This window comes from Hyla sarda, chromosome 1 (assembly GCF_029499605.1).
Source record: "Hyla sarda isolate aHylSar1 chromosome 1, aHylSar1.hap1, whole genome shotgun sequence".
Taxonomy (NCBI): Eukaryota; Metazoa; Chordata; class Amphibia; order Anura; family Hylidae; genus Hyla; species Hyla sarda.
The window spans coordinates 59,568,727-59,588,480 of NC_079189.1; the positions used below are offsets into that span (position 1 = coordinate 59,568,727).

General features: G+C 43.0%; 1 protein-coding gene and 1 long non-coding RNA gene across 2 annotated transcripts in view; one reads left to right on the forward strand and one right to left on the reverse strand.

Moving 5' to 3' along the window:
* The window catches only part of STX18 (syntaxin 18), a 211,789-nt gene that overhangs the window by 99,440 nt on the left and 92,595 nt on the right, over window positions 1-19,754 (forward strand). Inside the window, exon 3 of the mRNA XM_056555133.1 lies at window positions 19,052-19,164. Coding sequence (XP_056411108.1) covers window positions 19,052-19,164 — 113 coding nt within the window. The remainder of the gene's footprint in view (window positions 1-19,051; window positions 19,165-19,754) is intronic.
* The window catches only part of LOC130354412 (uncharacterized), a 97,010-nt gene that overhangs the window by 2,650 nt on the left and 74,606 nt on the right, over window positions 1-19,754 (reverse strand). Inside the window, exon 3 of the long non-coding RNA XR_008888444.1 lies at window positions 7,574-7,649. This is a non-coding gene — a long non-coding RNA (uncharacterized LOC130354412). The remainder of the gene's footprint in view (window positions 1-7,573; window positions 7,650-19,754) is intronic.

Consider the following 19,754-nt stretch of genomic DNA (forward strand, 5'->3'; position numbering starts at 1 on the left):
CAATTCCATTCACTCTGGATAGCGCTCCTGGCGTACACAATAAAATGCCTTATGCCTTGTATTATAGTGTCCCTTTCGTTTATAAAGGGAAAAAAAAACAATTTTTCATGTGTTTAGTTTTGACTGACCAGTTAAGTCCTGAGACTGCAGGAGTGGGGAGAAGTGCTCAGCTGTGCGCTTCACTCCCTAGCTTGCAGCTTCTCTGGACGGCCTCATACACTTATAATGGGGCTGACAGACGGAGATCGCTGCAAGCTGGGGAGTAAACCACACAGCTGAGCACTTCTCTCCCCTCATTCTTTTAATCAGTAGAGGTCTCAGCTCTGAGACCCAGACTGGCCAAAACTTTTGACATGGCTCGGTGGCATGTCAAAAGTTTGCTTTATTTATTTTAAATGACAAAGACTGTGTAAAAGCTTCTGAAACTGAAATGTCATTCTTTCCTCTCCTCCATAATGCGTGAGAGAGCCTTCCACACCAGCAGATTACTAGATTACCTTGCTTTGGTTCTCCATTGATTCTCCATCTTTACCTTCCCTTTTATTTATTTTTTAAAGTAATGTACTCCTCCTACGTGATCAGTAGGGCAATGTGGGGGCAATAGTTTGCATCTGATTTCTGCTCCAGATTGTGCACATGTGGGTCTTGGATTGTTAACCAATATGTTGTGGGGTTTAAGCCTTATTCGCATTGTCTACGATGAGCCTTCACTTTTTGATTGGCAGTAGTCTGACTGCTGGGACCCCGACCAATCCTGACAATGGCAGCCAAGTGGAACTATATTTTAGGTCTGTCTACTGAGGCGCTCCCAGCCACCCACTGAAAGTATGAAGGGGCTGCAGTGCTGCCATATGCTCAGAAACTGTAAAGATGCCCAGCGGTCAGACAACCCCTGATCAGAGGGTCATAGGGGGACATGTATCAAAGATTTTACCCCTGTTTTGTGTGTATTTTTTTGCGCATTTTTTTGCACAAGTTTTGGTAGAGCATGTCCTCCAGATGTGGCTGAATCAACTTTAACTGCACGTAGCGAAATCCTTTCTATTCCTGAAGGAAAGTTCTACTAAGGAACCACCAGAATCTTTTCACTTTCCTATCTCAATTCCTCCTTTGGTTTGCTTTATATTGCTTTTTACCCCTTGGTTATTCCAAAGCACTTTTAAAATAATTTGCATATAGAATATTTGTTTACAGTTCAGTTATTAATTAGATCACTTGTATATTGTTATTTTATGATCCAACAATTTAATACATTTACATAGGAAATGTTTGATAACTTATCATTGAACAAGCTCCGTCACATTAAAATAGCTTTGTAATCCACTTAACACTGTAGATCATTCTCCTTTTATTTTTAAAATTTACTACTTTTCCCATCACCCGGTAAGATGGTGGCTATCACTGATATCCAGCTATCTTACCATGTGACCACGGGGGGTTTCTTCCCACCCCCCCCCCCCAGCGATCGCTGCTATTAGCTAGTCAAATCTGACTAGCTGATAGCAGCGTTTCGCTATGAGAATACTTAGCAGCGCGGTGTGTGAGTCCGGATCACGGGGATCGGGACACACACCGCTCTGCTAAGTGTCCCTTACCCGTCCCCCGGCGTCACTTACCCGGCCATGCGGTGTCCCGAGCGGTCCCGGTGCGAGCGGCGTCCTCACGTGGTCCTGGAGATGGTGCATCCCCGGTGGTGAGTTTGCAGCAGCAGGGCGGCATCTTCATTGGCAGCAGTGAGATCGCCGTAAAGCGATCTCACTGCTGCCTCTGGGAGTTTCAAAAGCCTTTGGCTTTCTGGGCATGCTGGGAGTTGTAGTTTTGCAACATCTGGAGGGCCACAGTTTGGAGACCACTGTATAATGGTCTCCAATCTGTGCTCCTCCAGATGTTCCAAAATTACAAATCTCAGCATGCCCACTCTGTCGAGGCATGCTGGGAGTTGTAGTTCTGTAACATCTGGAAGACCACAGATTGGAGACCATTTTACAGTGGCCTACAATCTGTGGACCTCCAGCTGTTGCAAAACTACAACTCCCAGCATGCCCAGACTGCCCAAGCATGCTGGGAGTTGTAGTTTGTCAACATCTGACCCTTCAGATATTGCCGAAATACAACTTCCAGCATGTCTGGCCATGCTGGGAATTATAGTTTTGCAACAGCTGGAGGCACACTAGTTGGGAAACATTGTTTGTTTCCTAACTCTTTTTCCCAACCCGTGTGCCTCCAGCTGTGCCTCCAAACTATAACGCCCAGCATGCACTGACAGACCATGCATGCTGGGAATTGAAGTTGTGCAACAGCTGGAGGCACACTGGTTTGGAAACACTAAGTTAAGTAAAAAACTTTCATGTGTTTTGCAACCAGTGTGCCTCCAGCTGTTGCAAAACTACAACTCCCAGCATGCACGGACAGCCAAAGGGCATGCTCGGAGTTGTAGTTTTGCAACAGCTGGATGTTCCCCCCCCCCCCCCCCCCCCCCCCCCATTGTGAATGGACAGGGTACACTCACATGGGCAGAGGTTTACAGGGAGTGCTGCAAGATTGAGATGCAGCAAACTCGCTGTCAACCCCCGCCCGTGTGACTGTACCCTAAAAACACACTACACTTAAATAAAATAAGTAAAAAACACTATATATACACATACCGCTACACAGCCCCCCCTCCCCTCCCCAATAAATATGAACATCTGGTACGGCACTGTTTCCAAAATGGAGCCTCCAGCTGTTGCAAAACAACAACTCCCAGTATTGCCGGACAGCCATTGACTGTCCAGGCATGTTGGGAGTTTTGAAACAGCTGGAGGCACCCTGTTTGGGAAACACTGGCATAGAATACCCCTATGTCCACCCCTATGCAAAACCCTAATTTAGGCCTCAAATGCGCATGGTGCTCTCTCACTTTGGAGCCCTGTCGTATTTCAAGGCAACATTTTAGGGTCACATATGGGGTATCGCCGTACTCGGGAGAAATTGCCTTGGTTTTGGGGGGCTTTTTCTCCCTTTACCCATTATGAAAAAGAACAGTTGGAGTCTACACCAGTATGTTAGTGTATAAAAATAAAATTATTTACACTGACATGCTGGTGTTGCCGCATACTTTACATTTTCACAAGAGGTAAATGGGGAAAAAAAGATCCCCATTTTTTGGGACACAATTTAGCCAGAGTACGGAGATACCACATATGTGGGCGCAAAGTGCTCTGCGGGCTCACAACAAGGCCCATAAGGTAGAGTGCACCATGTACATTTGAGGTGATTTGCACAGGGGTGTCACAGATGTTAAATGAAGAATAAGGACATTGGTATAATTGATGTGTTATAATTGGGTGCAAAAAGTGGTATTATTGTGAGATTAAAACGCTACATAATGAAGAAAAAAAATTCTAAAACTAATAACGAGGACACACTTACTGTTTAGGTGCAGATACACTGCAGACAAAGCTCCTACTAAATAGAGCTGCGGTGTAAATTTATGCTCTGAGGAGAATTCTAAATTTAAACGCAATTCAAGAAAGTAGCTGCACAAGAAATTTAACGCAGCTGCACCAAATTTAGACAACAGGCAGAGGGGTAAAAAACTTCTATTATACACTGGAAATGATACATGTCCCCCTAATTGTGTATTTTAGAGACATCTTGTTACTGTCTGGATTCAGCGGATATCTATATATCGGAATTTCATTTCTTTAAAGAAATCTGCAGTTCTAATAGGTTGTGAAAGAGGAATTGTTATATCTTCTGACCTATTTATTTTGCGAAATTTACTTCCTGTGAAATAAGACTATATGGAACATATTTCCAAGAATTCTACATTGTCCTGTTTCTGTAATTTTTTTATATTGACAATTAAATGTTACCTTTCTCCTGTCAATAGTGTGTGTCCTTACACAGTCAGATACTGTCAGCTCTAGTTGGACAATATCACTCTGTATAAGGACAGTTGTGTTAGCTTATCCATACATTTCATAAATAGAAATAGCAGAGAAAACACAAATTAAAGGGGTTCTCCGGTGCTTAGACATCTTATCCCCTATCCAAAGGATAGGGGATAAGATGCCTAATTGGGGGAGTCCCGCCACTGGGGACCCCCGTGATCTTGCACGCGGCACCCCGTTTGTAATCAGTCCGATTACCGGCGACCACAGGGCTGACGGCGTGTGACATCACGCCTTCTCCCCCCGTGTGACGTCACGCTCCGCCCCTCAATGCAAACCTATGGGAGGGGGCGTGACGGCTATCGCGCCCCCTCCCGTAGGCGGAGAGTGACGTCACACGCCGTCGGCCCTGTAGTCGCTGGTAATCAGACCCGGAGCGAACATGCTCTGGGGACTGATTACAAATGGGGTGCCGCGTCCAAGATCACGTGGGTCCCCAGCGGCGGGACTCCCGCGATCAGGCATCTTATCCCCTGTCCTTTGGATAGGGGATAAGATGTCTAAGCACCAGAGTACCCCTTTAAGTACAACACAAAGTTCTGAGACAGTTTGCTCCAGAATTGTTGTTTGATGGGGAGGGGTGAAAGGTCCTCTTTAACCCCTTATGGACATGTGCCGTAGAAGCTGCTCTCTCTTCATTCACGACGGGTCCCGGCGGCTGTCAGTAACCACGGAGCGGCCGGTAATTGCAGACATCTGGGATAGCGCTGATGTCTGCCATTAACCCCTTGGGGACGGAGCCCATTTTGACCCTAAGGACCAGAGCATTTTTTGCACATCTGACCACTGTCCCTTTAAGCATTAATAACTCTGAGATGCTTGTACTTATGAATTTGATTCAAAGTGAGTTTTTTCGTGATATAGTCTACTTTATGTCAGTGGTAAATTTCCGTCAATACTTGCATCATTTCCTGGTGAAAAATTCAAATATTTCCTGAAAAATGTGAAAAGTTTGCCTTTTAATAACTTTGAAGCTCTCTGCATGTAAGAAAAATAGACATTCCAAAAAAATGATATATTGATTCACATAAACAATATGTCTATGTAATATTGACATCATAAAGTTGAGATGTTTTTACTTTTGGAAGACATCAGAGGGCTTCAAAGTTCAGCAGCAATTTTCCAATTTTTCAAGCAAATTTCGAAATCTGAATTTTTCAGGGACCAGTTCAGTTTTTAAGTGAATTTGAGGGTCTTTGTTATAAATACCCCATAATGGACCCCATTATGAAAACTGCACCCCTCAACGTATTCAAAATGACATTCAGAAAGTTTGTTAACCATTTAAGTGTTTCACAGGAATAGCAGAAAAGTGGAGGCGAAAATTCAAAATCTTCATTTCTTTACACTAACATGTTCTTGTAGACCCATATTTTTTATTTTTAAAAGGGGTAAATGGAGAAAAAGCCCCCCAAAATATGTAACCCAATTTCTCTTGAGTAAGGAAATACCTCATATGTGGATGTAAAGTGCTTTGTGGGTGCACTAGGGGGCTCAGAAGAGAAGGAGCGACAATGGGATTTTGGAGAGCAAATGTAGCTGAAATGGTTTTTGCAAGGCATGTCTCATTTAGGAAGCCCCAAGGTGCCAGAACAGCAAAAAACACCCCACATGCCATACTATTTGGGAAACTACACCCCTCAAGGAACGTAACAAGGGGTACAGTGAGCCTTAACACCCCACAGGTGTTTGACGAATTTTCAATAAAGTTGGACGTGAAAATGAAAAATTTTATTTTTTTTCACTAAAATGCTTGTTACCCCAATTTTTTCATTTTCATAAGAGGTAATAGGTGAAAATGTCCCCCAAAATTTAAAACACCATTTATCTTTCTATCTGCGGGTGCACTAGAGGGCTCAGAAGGGAAGGAGTGACATTGGGCTTTTGGAAACTGAATTTTGCTGAAATGGGTTTTATGGGGGCATGTCACATTTAGGAAGCCCCCATGGTGCCAGAAAAGCAAAAAATACCCACCTGGTACACTATTTGGGAAACGACACACCTCAAGAAACGTAACAAGGGGTACAGTGAGCATTTACACCCCACTGGCGTTTGACAGATCTTTGTAACAGTGGGCTGAGCAAAGGAAAAATTAAAATTTTAATTTTCACGGACCACTGTTCTAAAATTCTGTCAGTCACCTGTGGGGTGTAAATGCTCACTGTATTCCTTATTACGTTCCGTGAGGGGTGTATGTGGGTATTTATTTTTTTGCGTTTGTCAGAACCGCTGTAACCAACAAATCACCAGTTTAGGCCTCAATTGTACATAGTGCGCTCTCACTCCTGAGCCTTGTTGTGCGCCCGCAGAGCATTTTACGCCCACATATTGGGTATTTCCATACTTGGGAGATATTGTGTTACAAATATTGGGGGTCTCTTTTTCCTTTTTACCTATTTATGAAAATGAAAAGTATGGGGCAACACCAGCATGTTAGTGTAAGAAATAAAAAAAAATACACTAACATGCTGGTGTAGACCCCAACTTTACCTTTTCATAAGGGGTATAAGGAGAAAAAGCCACCAAAAATTTGTAGCGAAATTTCTCCAGAGTACGGAAATACCCCATATGTGACCCTAAACTGTTGCCTAGAAATACGACAGGGCTCCGAAGTGAGAGAGCGCCATGCGCATTTGAGGCCTAAATTAGGGATTTTTAGAGGGGTGTACCCGGATGCAAGCGTTACACTTGCCTCCTCCACCAAAAATACTGTAAGTCAGTTTTCCCTAAACAGGGTGCCTCCAGCTGTTGCAAAACTCCCAACATGCCTGGACAGTCAATGGCTGTCCGGCAATACTGGGAGTTGTTGTTTTACAACAGCTGGAGGCTTCGTTTTGGAAAAACTGACGTACAAGACGTTTTTTAAATTTTTATTGGTGGGGAGGGGAGGAGGGCGACAGTGTAAGGGTGTAGTGTATATGTAGTGTTTTATATTTAATGATGAATGTAGGGACTTAAAACTTCACTTTTAATTCTTTGTTTAAAATTTAAACCAATTATTTATTAATTAACCACTCTGGCCGCCACCATTTACTCCAAAGCAGTAGATAACAGGATCCTTATACAATGGGTGTTTAGATACTCACACCCATGGTATTAATATTTCTTTTTCCAAGTCACCGGATTACTTCTATGCACTATGTGCGTACAGCATTGCACATAGTGCCATATAGTTAAGCAGCATCAATAGTCTATTAATGCGCAGTCCGTGTGAATTCTGCCATTGATATTGCACACAATCCCTTAGCAGCATATATTTTTTCACTGCGTCCTGTGTTATTGCAGCTTATGTCCCAGATGGCAATTTGTATAACACACACTTCTTATTGCACAATGTCCATACATGTATGTGATATATATACTTTGTGCTGTGTTTCACATCATTAGTAGCAGCTATATACTCCAGAGGAACTCAGTCTTTAACCATATAAAGTGCTATGTGCTCTTTGTGCATTTATCTCCAGTTAGGAAGTCATCATCTTATTGCACCTCCACTGTAAACATATAATTCCACACATTCAGGTATTAAATTGCATAGTCCCCTTCATATATTGCACTTGTATATTGCACTTATATTATTCCTCATCTGCAAACACAGCATAACAGTTTTCCTCTAGACATTTGGTCCTATTAAAAACCTGTAATCCGGTACTTGCTTCTCCTGTGGTCCGGTATAGATGGTTCTTACTCCACTGATCCGGTCTTATCTTCTTTCTGGACAGACGGGGAGGTAATTGTTAGTCCTTTTGCTTGATTCTACGCGTTTCTCGCTGTCAATCAGGAATCAGATGGACAGCATTTTTCCAAACTGCACTTGTGGATTTTTCCTGGTATGCATGTGCACAGCTCTGATGGCGGCCGTCATCACTGAGGACAAGCAGGGCTCTGTACACTGAGGAAAAGCGGTGCTCTGTACACTGAGGACAAGCGGGGCTCTGTACACTGAGGACAAGCGGGGCTCTGTACACGGAGGACAAGCGGGGCTCTGTACACGGAGGACAAGCGGGGCTCTGTACACGGAGGACAAGCGGGGCTCTGTACACGGAGGACAAGCGGGGCTCTGTACACGGAGGACAAGCGGGGCTCTGTACACGGAGGACAAGCGGGGCTCTGTACACGGAGGACAAGCGGGGCTCTGTACACGGAGGACAAGCGGGGCTCTGTACACGGAGGACAAGCGGGGCTCTGTACACGGAGGACAAGCGGGGCTCTGTACACGGAGGACAAGCGGGGCTCTGTACACGGAGGACAAGCGGGGCTCTGTACACGGAGGACAAGCGGGGCTCTGTACACGGAGGACAAGCGGGGCTCTGTGACATGCTCCCAGCTCACACAACAGGATGATTGACAAGCCAGGAGACTGCACAGAGCCCTCCTTGTCCACCCACACTTCCTGTATTTGGTCTCCTCTTAGAGACACACAGGCAATAGCTGCAGGGGCAGAATTTTTTCACCCAAAAATATATACCCGTTTCTTTGTTTTTTATTTTGCAAATTTTTATTACCAATGTATATTACAAATATACATATAATATTATTAGGCCATAAATAGCCGTAAATATGGCCTACCTGGCGTTTTTGCAAATGCCAGGTACATTTTAGAGGGGTACTCCACCAAAAAACAATTAAAAAAACCTGTACCTACCTCTCTCGCTACCCTGCAGCCTCCATTATTGCTACTCTCTGTCTCTGCTACACTCCACTTCCTAGTACTAGGGGTCAATTTGTCACATTGCCGGGTCAAAGCGAGCCTACGGGGGAGCAAGGGAGACAGATTTTACCAGCAAACCTGTCCCCATGCACAGACTGACAGGGAGCTGCACTGCCAATTCACTGTAGAAAAGACTAAAGGATATCCAGCATGGAATGGTGGTAAAAGCCAATCTCCTTTTACCTTATGTTATCTCCAGCAGGACAGAAATGATAGGTAAGGAATTAGAGGGTGTTTTTTATGTTTATGCAGACACTAGGCATTTTTGCGTCTGTTTTTAATAGGTGACTAGCTCTATTAATTTGGTGCACTGTGTATCTACAAATATACACAGTATCCGCAGAGGTGAATGCCATATCTGCCTTGTTATGCCGCAGGCTAGAGAGGGGGCCCCAACATATTTACAACTTTATAGGGGTATTTAAGGGTAAACTAACTGTTAACTATCCTGTCCATTATGAAAAGTTGTGTTTGCTCTACATGTACTTGCTGTACGGCTCTGCCATGGATCATCCTCTTTTTCAGCTTTATATGATCGCTCAGGTTCAGCGTTCCATTCAGGTATTGATGACTCTTGTCTCGAGCCTATTCCAGGATCCTTTGTGGCTCGAGACAGCAGCTGGTGTCCGGAGGCTTGGCTTCTTCTGGTCTTTACTGACAAGCCAGCCCCCTGATGATGTTGGCAGTCCATCTGTATGTTCCTACGACAATCTTCAGAATGCGGGGACGCAGGGAGCGCCGGCACATCTGGACGTACAGATGGACCGCAAACGTTATCGGGGGGGCTGACTTGTCAGGAAAGACAAGAAAAACCCAAGCCCCCTGGCACCAGTTTCTGTCTCGAGCCACAAAGGATCGTGAGATAGGCTCGAGACAAGCGTCATCAATACCTGAACAGAACGCTGAACCTGAGGGATCATATAAAGCTGAAAAAGTGGACGATCCGTGGCAGAGCCATAAAGCAAGTAATTGTAGAACAAACACAACGTTTCATAATGGGCAGGATAGTTAAGTTAGTTTACCCTGGAATACCCCTTTAATTCAATGTTCTGTGATGTCCCATCTCCTGCAAGTACTATGATTGTCCAGCAGATGGTGCTGTGGTACTATAGATTATAATTGGATTGGATCAATACACATTATCATGTTCACTAGACTGTACAGTTCCTATTAGATCGCATCTTAATGTTCAACTATATAACACTTGGCTAAGCTATAAAAGTTATTTGTGTTTAAATTTCTTTACGTATTATTTTTTCATTTTGCTACTTTAATTTTGACTCCCCTGAAATATTCTCCTGCATTCTTTTTGGTTTTGCATTTATTTACATAGTAACTATGCTTAGGGTTATGTAGTGGTATTTGGACTGTGAAGATTTATTTATTTTTTATTGGTTTTCATTAGTATATTATTTATTTTATAGAAAATACTGTTGTGGATTATTACATCTGTGTCTTTGTTTCACACTACAGATGAATTTCCTCTGTAAATATGACATTTGCCTACTGAAAATGAAATGAAAGGTATATGAATGTTTGTGGAGGGCTTCAAATAACTAAATAAATGTATGAATGTTAGATGGCTGGGGACCCCACTGCTGGTACTCTTAATTTTATTTTTTCTTAACCATGGATAGTATGCAGTTTGCATCATTGGTGATACATTGGTGACCCTGTAAAAAAAAAAAAATATTGACATATCAGAGCAGAGTTTCCCAACCAGGGTGCCTCCAGCTGTTGCAAAACTGCAACTTCCAGCATGACAAAGTCTGTCCGGGCATGCTGAGAATTATAGTTTTGCAACAGCTGGAGGCCCCCTGTTTAAAAAACCCTGTCATAAAGACGTAAGTTTTTTTTATTCAGTGGGGTCTTGGTGTTCAGACCCTGACCGATCACTAGAACAAACTGGGAGAAGCGTGCAGCGGTGCGTTGTGTTTCCCCACTATGCGTGTGACAGCAGACAGTCCCTACAGGCTTACTATAGGAGTCCACCTCGGTCACATGCTCCGAGCCGAGAGAGAACACGATTATCCCAAAATTCTCTTTTTAGTGATCGATCACAAACTGAATACCCAGACCCTGACTGATCAAAACTTTTGTGTCTCTTTAAAAAAAAAAAAAAAAAATTGATATGTTGTAAAGTGACAGTGCTCATGTAATAGTAGTATTAGGGATGTCTCGATACGGATACTGGTATTGGGACCGATACTGGACATTTGCATGTGCAAATGTCCCCGATACCCTATCCAATACCTGCCAGTGGGAGTCCCGCCAGTGTGAGGTGCAAATTTGCGTCCCATGCAAAATTGCTTTTTCTCCTCCCCTCAGCTCTCCGAAGCTAGAGCTAAGGGGAGGGCAGAGCGAAGACAGAGCAGGGGGAGAGAGGACGTACACGCCTCCCTCATCTCCCCTCCCTCTGCTCAGCCTGCCTTCAGAGAATGCAGGTTTGCACGGGCAGAGCAGGGGGAGAGAGGCGGTACATATGACTCCCTCCTCGTCTCCCCTGCGTTCTCTGAATGCAGGTTTGCACGGCCTACAACGGGAAAGACAAATTCCAGGGGCTGGGGTTGACTGCTATGAATGTGCTGTGTACAATGCTGCTGGGGATGATTTCTAGCCTGCCTTTTATAGAATGCAGGCAGGGCTGAGAAGGGGAAATTAGGATGAAGTCATATGTACCTCCTCTCTCCCCCTTCCCTTCCCGTGCAAACCTACGTTCTCCAAAGGCAGGCGAAGCAGAGGGAGGAGAGGTGTGTACGTCCTCTCTCCCCCTGCTCTGTCTTCGCTCTGCCCTCCCCCCCAGCTCTAACTTCGGATTCTTCGGAGAGCTGAGGGGAGGAGCAGAAGCAATTTTGCATGGGACGCAAATTTGCACCTCACATCAGTCGGTATCACGGAAGTGAGGTAAGCCACCTGCACTCTCCGCACAAATCAACTCCTGTTAATCCGTAGAATAATTATACATGTGAATTAACCCCTTCCCTAATAAAAAATTTGATTCGCACCCCTTTTTGAAAAGTAAAACAAATATATCTATCTATCTCATATATATATATATATATATATATATATATATATATATATATATATATATACACACACACACATACATACAGTGGGGCAAAAAAAGTATTTTGTCAGCCACCAATTGTGCAAGTTCTCCCACTTAAAAAGATGAGAGAGGCCTGTAATTTTCATCATAGGTATACCTCAACTATGAGAGCCATAATGAGAAAAAAAATCCATAACATCACATTGTCAGATTTTTTAAAGAATTTATTTGCAAATTATGGTGGAAAATAAGTATTTGGTCACCTACAAACAAGCAAGATTTCTGGCTCTCACAGACCTGTAACTTCTTTAAAGGGGTATTCCAGGCCAAAACTTTTTTTTATATATCAACTTGCTCCGGAAAGTTAAACAGATTTGTAAATTACTTCTATTAAAAAATCTTAATCCTTCCAATAGTTATTAGCTTCTGAAGTTTTCTGTCTAACTGCTCTCTGATGACTCACGTCCCGGGAGCTGTGCAGTTCCTATGGGGAGATTCTCCCATCATGCACAGCTCCCGGGACGTGACATCATCATTGAGCAGTTAGACAGAAAACTTCAGAAGCTAATAACTATTGGATGGATTAAGATTTTTTAATAGAAGTAATTTACAAATCTGTTTAACTTTCCGGAGCCAGTTGATATATAAAAAAAAGTTTTGGCCTGGAATACCCCTTTAAGAGTCTCCTCTGTCCTCCACTCGTTACCTGTATTAATGGCACCTGTTTGAACTTATCAGTATAAAAGACACCTGTCCTCAACCTCAAACAGTCACACTCCCAACTCCACTATGGCCAAGACCAAAGAGCTGTCGAAGGACACCAGAAACAAAATTGTAGACCTGCACCAGGGTGGGAAGACTGAATCTGCAATAGGCAAGCAGCTTGGTGGGAAGAAATCAACTGGGAGCAATTATTAGAAAATGGAAGACCTACAAGACCACTGATAATCTCCCTCGATCTGGGGCTCCACGCAAGATCTCACCCCGTGGTGTCAAAATGATCACAAGAACGGTGAGCAAAAATCCCAGAACCACACGGGGGGCGGGATCTAGTGAATGACCTGCAGAGAGCCGGGACCAAAGTAACAAAGGCTACCATCAGTAACACATTATGCCGACAGGGACTCAAATCATGCAGTGCCAGACGTGTCCCCTGCTTAAGCCAGTACATGTACCTGTACGCCCTCATCCCGCACCCCTTCTATCACGCGGGGACACGGATGGAGTCATAGTGGGGTGGTCCCGACAGCTATCAGCAGTCTGGGCCCGGGCTAATGCTGGACATCACTGATTGCAGTGTTGTCCGGCATTAACCTCTTAGACTCCGCAATCAAAGTTGATTGTGGTGTCTAAAATAGAAACAAAATGTCATCCGGCAGCTCAGCGGAGCTAAGCTTAGAGGACGGCGGGGGGGTCCCTTACCTGCCTCTTTGCCGTCCGATCGTTGCTAGGATACTCCAGCTCTGCTCTGCAGGTTGTAACAATCGAACATGAATAACACTGATCAATGCTAGCATAGCATTGAACAGTGTATGCAATCAGAAGATTACATGTAATAGTCCCCTATGGGGACTATAAATTGATGTTAAAAAAGTAAATAAAATAAAAATGAAAAGAAATGTGAATTAAACATATGTGGTATCGCCGCATGCGTAAATGTCTGAACTGTAAAAATGTTAATTAAACCGCACTGACAATGGCTTACAGGTAAAAAATTGCGTATTTTTGGTCACTTTGGAAACCCTAAAAAAATTGATAAAAAACGATCAAAAAGTCCCATAAAAAAAAATGGTTCAGATAAAAACTTCAGATCATAGCACAAAAAATTAGCCGTGACACATCCCTGTATATGAAAAAATAAAGTTTTATAGGCGTCAGAAGATGACAATTTTTTAAACATACTAATTTTGGTGCATGTAGTTATATATATATTTTTTTTAGATGGTAAAATAAAATATATCCTATATAAATTAGGTATCTTTGTGACCGTATGGACCTACAGAATAAAGACAATGGCCCTGATTTACTATTGTAAACCCCACACGCTTTGTCGGGTTGTGCGCCAGAATGTGCAACAGAATTGAAAAAACCTGACTAGCTCTCCTTTTGAGAGAACACAAAAAGGGGCGTGGTCGCTGGGAAAGTGGGCGTGGCCACAAAAGGGGCCGTGTCCCGACATTTTCACAAAAACCCGACATATTTACTAAGGTATCCAAAGAAAATGTGGTGGATTTGAGCTGAGGAAAACCTGACAGATCAGAGCATGTGTAAAAAGAACAAAATGTAGGGAAAGTGGAAACTGTAGGGAAACCTCAGTAAATACTGTGGGGAAAAACGATTGTAGGGAATTAAAACACAGTAAGAAAATGACACTCCACTCTTAGTAAATCAGGGCCAATATGTCATTTTTACCGAAAAGTGCAGTGCGAAAAACGGAGGCCCTCAAAAGTTACAAAATTTAGTTTTTTTTTGTGTTTTTTTTTCTATTTTGTGCCACAAATATTTTTTTTTCGGGTTTCGCTGTAGATTTTATGGTGAAATGATTGATGGTATTACAATCATTGGTGGAGCAAAAAAAAACAAGCCCTCATATGGGTTTGGAAAATGGAAAGTGCCATGATTTTTAGAAGGTGAGGAGGAAAAAAACGAAAGTGCAAAACTGAGAAAACCCATGGTCCTTAAGGGGTTTATGTTCTGCTAAGATGCACGACCTGTAAAAAGGACTTAAGGACTGAGGGCGTACCTGTACACCCTGAGTCCGCTCCCGTTCTATAACGCGGGGCCACAAAAAAAAGTGGAAAAAAAAAGTGAAGAAAGATCATTTAACCCCTTCCGTAATAAAAGTTTAAATCATCCCCCTTTTCCCATTTAAAAAAAAAAAAAAACTGTGTAAATAAAAATAAACATGTGATATCGCCGCGTGCAGAAATGTTTGAATTATAAAAATATATTGTTAAATAAACCGCACGGTCAATGGTGTTCGCGCAAAAAAATCCAAAATAGCGTATTTTTTGTCACTTTTTTATATCATGAAAAAATTAATAAAAAGTGATCAGATAGTCCGATCAATACAAACCTCATACCACTAAAAACGTCAGATCACAGCGCAAAAAGAGCCCTCATACTACCCCGTACACGGAAAAATAAAAGTTATAAGGGTCAGAAAATAACAATTTTAAACGTATACATTTTCCTGCATGTAGTTATGATTTTTTTCCAGAAGTACGACAAAATCAAACCTAAATAAGTAGGGTATCATTTTAATCGTATGGACCTATAGAATAATAAGGTGTCATTTTTACCGAAAAATTTACTGCGTAGAAACGGAAGCCCCCAAAATTTACAAAATGGCGTTTTTTCTTCAATTTTGTCGCACAATGATTTTTTTCTCTCTTTCGCTGTAGATTTTTGGGTAAAATGACTAATGTCATTACAAAGTAGAATTGGTGGCGCAAAAAATAAGCCATTATATGGATTTTTAGGTGCAAAATTTAAAGGGTTATGATTTTTAAAAGATAAGGAGGAAAAAACGAAAGTGCAAAAATGGAAAAACGCTCAGTCCTTAAGGGGTTAAAGTTGTTGTAGTTCCTAAACGCACCTCTCAAAAAAACATCGCTCTAAAGTGCTGTATATTATACATCTGTGGCAATGGGACTGAATGAAACCCTTCACTGATTAAATTGGCACTGTTAGAATCAAAAACTTTTTATATGTTTTGCATCTTGGCAAAACAATTTTTGTAATATAATTCATAAGATAATTTTATCTGCTTTTTATAGAAATCATGGCTTATAAAAAATAAATAAAAAACACCACTAGGAGTCCCTATACAATCCAGAACATAATCATGTCCAGCTGCAGCATCATCTTTGCCGGCATTGAGGGGACGGGCGTGACGTCACACGGGGGCGGAGTTCTGAAGTCACAGACTTCCGTTCCCGGAGTCGCGACTCAGACCCTCCAGCGGTTCCGTTGAGAACACAGGTGGGTGCCGCAAGCAATAATGCGGGGGTCCCCAGCGGCGGGACCCCCGCGATCAGACATCTTATCCCCTATGCTTTGGATAGGGGATAAGATGTATAGGGTGGGAGTACCCCTTTAAGCACAGGCAGGGACAACATCTAGGGGTTACAGAGCAGCCTGCAGTGATTGGATGAAGAGACTTAACATAGCACAGCAGACTCGGGGAGGAAGTGAATGCATGGTGAGTGATGGCAGGTTCAGTGCTTGCGTTAGACATGCACCTTACTGAGCAGTGGATGTCAGAAGGAATGAGCAGCAGAACAGAGGCATCTGTGAGCCAAATACAGGAGCTAGACACATAACTAGTAAGTAACAGATATAAGTATTTTTTTAATATTTTTCTCCATTATAGTGCTGTGCTGTCCGGGCATGCTGTGAATTGTAGTTTTGCAACAGCTGGAGGCACACTGTTTGGGAAACGCTGATATAGTGTATAATCTATATAAAATGTATCTAGAATTTCTTGTAAACCGTGTCGTCCTGTTCCTTGTAGTTGCAGTATTTCTCTTTTATCACCTTTTAGGTCGTGTTCATCCTCTTTCTGTTGCGCCGCCATAAACTTCTCCTCTACCACATTCAATTTTACAGCCGACTGGTGTATCCTCTACAGGAGGAGTGTAAAAAGGAGACGACGGCAGATAAACGCCACTGTGGATCATTGTCCTGTATCGGCGGCTCCCTCCAGCTAGATTTCATCTTTTAGATGCTTATGCGGCTGGTTTTATCTGTCTAACCTGGCATAAAATAAGTGTATGCAATTCAGATCTGTGCCAGGATGAGCCAGGAGCTATATCTTATGTGTCCATGTATAGTAGCCCGCAGGGCTCATAATTGTGGCCTTAACATCTCCTTGCTCTGATATGTATTATATCCTGAGGAGCACAATGTTAGACAGTCTGTACCTGCATCGGGTGATCAGCTGTGTGGAACATTATGGTCCCATCCAGAATTCTTTAGCTATTTGTTCCAATGAACAACTGTTTTAATGGGCTTCTTTCCCTCTTACCTTCTGACGTTCCATAGATCATTGTACTTCTTCATAAAGTTATCATTTTATAATTTTTTTTCTGTAAATTTTTTTTAGTATAAACCTTCAAGGCATTCTTATTTTACATCTCTAATTCTCTCAAGACCTCCATCTTTGCCCTTCCCTCATCCGCATCTCACACAATTATATCCAAGACTTTTCCCGTGCTTCCCTTATACACTGGAACTTGCTATCTGCCCCTCACCCGTCACCAAGACCTTTCAGATCCATCTCTTTATGACAACCTACAAAAACCCTGCTGCTACTGTGCTGAGAATGGCCTCTTGACCCTAACTTCTAATAGAAGACAGCTGCCTTTCCTCATAGATTGTAAGGTCAAGTCCTGGGAAAAAATTTGGGAACTCACCCAAGATTTCTACTCAAAGGCTGGTCCAGCAAGACTCTTGCTAATGGGAATGGTGTTTCTGCTGTTGAAAAGTGCAGGAACTCAGTACCCACGCGTTCCTGTAGGACTTGAGCCCTGAATATAAGCCCATAGGAGCAGGGCCCTCTCTACCTTGGTATCAGTCTACCACATACTCTGTATCATATTGATTGAACATGTGTCTGTGTTATGTTTTTTTTCCCCTCCTCCTATTCTAAAAGCCATAACTTTTTTTATTCACATCTAAAGAGCCATGTGAGGGCTTGTTTTTTGTAGAACCAATTGTGACACCTTTAAATTTTACCATTAAATGTACCACAGAACTGGGAAAAAATAATTTGTGGGGTGAAAAGTTAAGGGCACTTCACGATGGCCATGATTTGTCAAACAGCCTGAAACCCGAATTGTCTGTTTTTTCCCATAGCAACCAATCACAGCTCAGCTTTCACTTTACAAGAGCTCTTTACGATGAAAGTTGAGCTGTGATTGGTTGCTGTGGGAAAAAACAGACAATTAGGGTTTCAGGCTGATTGATAAATCTCCCCCGATATCTTTATTTTGTGGTCAATTGTTTGTAGCCTTTTGTTTTATAGTACTACTTTTAAACAAGTATGAAACATGTCCTAGTAACATGTCAAAGTTTTCGTCAGCTCAGGAGAATGAGTCTGGAGAAAAGGCCGGTTGGTCCTCTCCCTGCACTGTCACGTGATTGAGTCACGCTCCATAGACTTACATTAAGAGAGTGTCTCATTCACATGGCCTTGGCCACTAGGGGTCCTCGTTTCGAATTGGACGCTATTTGCTCCAACAGCCGGGTCCTCTCTGTCCTGGATGGTGGGACAAAATCCAGAAAGTGAGGGAGGGACAAGCAGGAGAAGCAGTGCTCTGTGCCATGCTGCAGGCTGTACATCATCCAGCTCAGAGCGTGCGGCACAGATCCCTGCTTGTCCTGCACTTTGAGGGAGGGCAGAAAGTTCCCCACTATGTGTTCTGGCGGGAAGGAACTCCCCCTCCTGCTCAGTAAATTCCAAGGGACTGAGCAATGTAATGGAGAAGATAACAGATGAAAGAGGATAAGGATTGAAACATGGGAAATTGAGATGAAAATAAGACTGGGTAAGTATGTAACTTTGGGTGGGATTATACAGTAAGGGGGTGTGTATTAGGCAGACACCCCCTTAATGTAAAACCTTCACTCCCTGACTGTATAATCTTCCCATCACCTAATGCCACAGAGGACAGTGACAAAAATGAAGTTAATAGTTAAAGGGGTACTCTGCCCCTAGACATCTTATCCCCTATGCAAAGGATAGGGGGATAAGATGTCTGATCCTGGGGGTCCTGCAGCTGGGAACCCCGCAATCTCTATGCAGCACCCAGCGTTCGTTTAGAACACTGGTGCTAGCGGTGGGGGTCCTGACATCGTGACCACACACCCCTGTGATGTCACACCACGCCCCCTTAATGCAGGTCTATGGGAGGGGGCGTGGCAGTCACCATGCCCCCTCCCATAGACTTGCATTGAGGGGGCATGGTGTGACATCACGAGGGGGGCGTGGTCGTGACGTCACGACCCTCGCCGCCCGCTCCAAGCGTTCGGAACAAAATGTTCTGAACGATGGGGCAGTGGAGTTGATGTTGCATCTATGCTTAAGATGGTCAACATAGGCGAAATTTCACACTTGTTCTTTGTGGATGGAATAAAACCACAACTGTAAGAAATCCCGAGCCTCCTGTCCCTGCTGGGACAGTGTTTTTTATGCATCTGGGTTGGCAGTCCAGTTAGTCGCTTGCAGGGTGGATGATCTCTTCTCTTTCTTTCTGTAGTATTATGTGAACACAAATGCTGAATGTAGCAAGCTTTAATGTGTGTTTATTTATACTGTGTATATATAAATGTAACTTTTTATTTTTTTAGTCATGTGTCAAAATACTCCCGTATGACGGACAATGAACGCGACCAGATTGATCAGGATGCACAGACCTTCATGAGAGCGTGTTCTGATGCTATTCAGCAACTTAGGACTGAAGGTGAGTTCTGGACACTGATAGAAGTCGTGTTGTCTATTTGCTGCCCATACAGTATAGTTGTACAGTTATACCGAGGTATATGGCCATCTGCATGTAGTTTTTATGTCCTCCTCATGTTTCCTTGGGGGCTTTGGATCTGTGGGGTTAAACAAGGTGTATCGGCTGTACCTACTGATTGCGTGGACCCCAGGATTTTACACAAGAGCAATGGGGGGAATTCATCAGGAGTGGTGTAGGTGAACATCTTTTTACCCATTAATTCATGTGGTGGAAACGGTGTACCTGCACCAGATTCATTACATGGCGCAGGGCAAGTGATAAATCTGGTGCTGATCATATTTCTTACTTCAGTACTCCACTTTGTATGGTGATTCCTTTGTGAATTTTTGTGCAAATTTTTATTCCGTGTGACAAAATGTGCGACTTTTTAAAAATGCTGTCCACAGTTCGTTCTGTAAGCCAAGTCAGGGCTGGTGTAGATTTGCGCCTAAGTTAGCACAGTTGCGACAAAAGATGCGACAAACTGAAAAGTCGCATATAATGAATTCCTTACCACTGCATGATATCAACTGAAATCATGACTTGGTGTG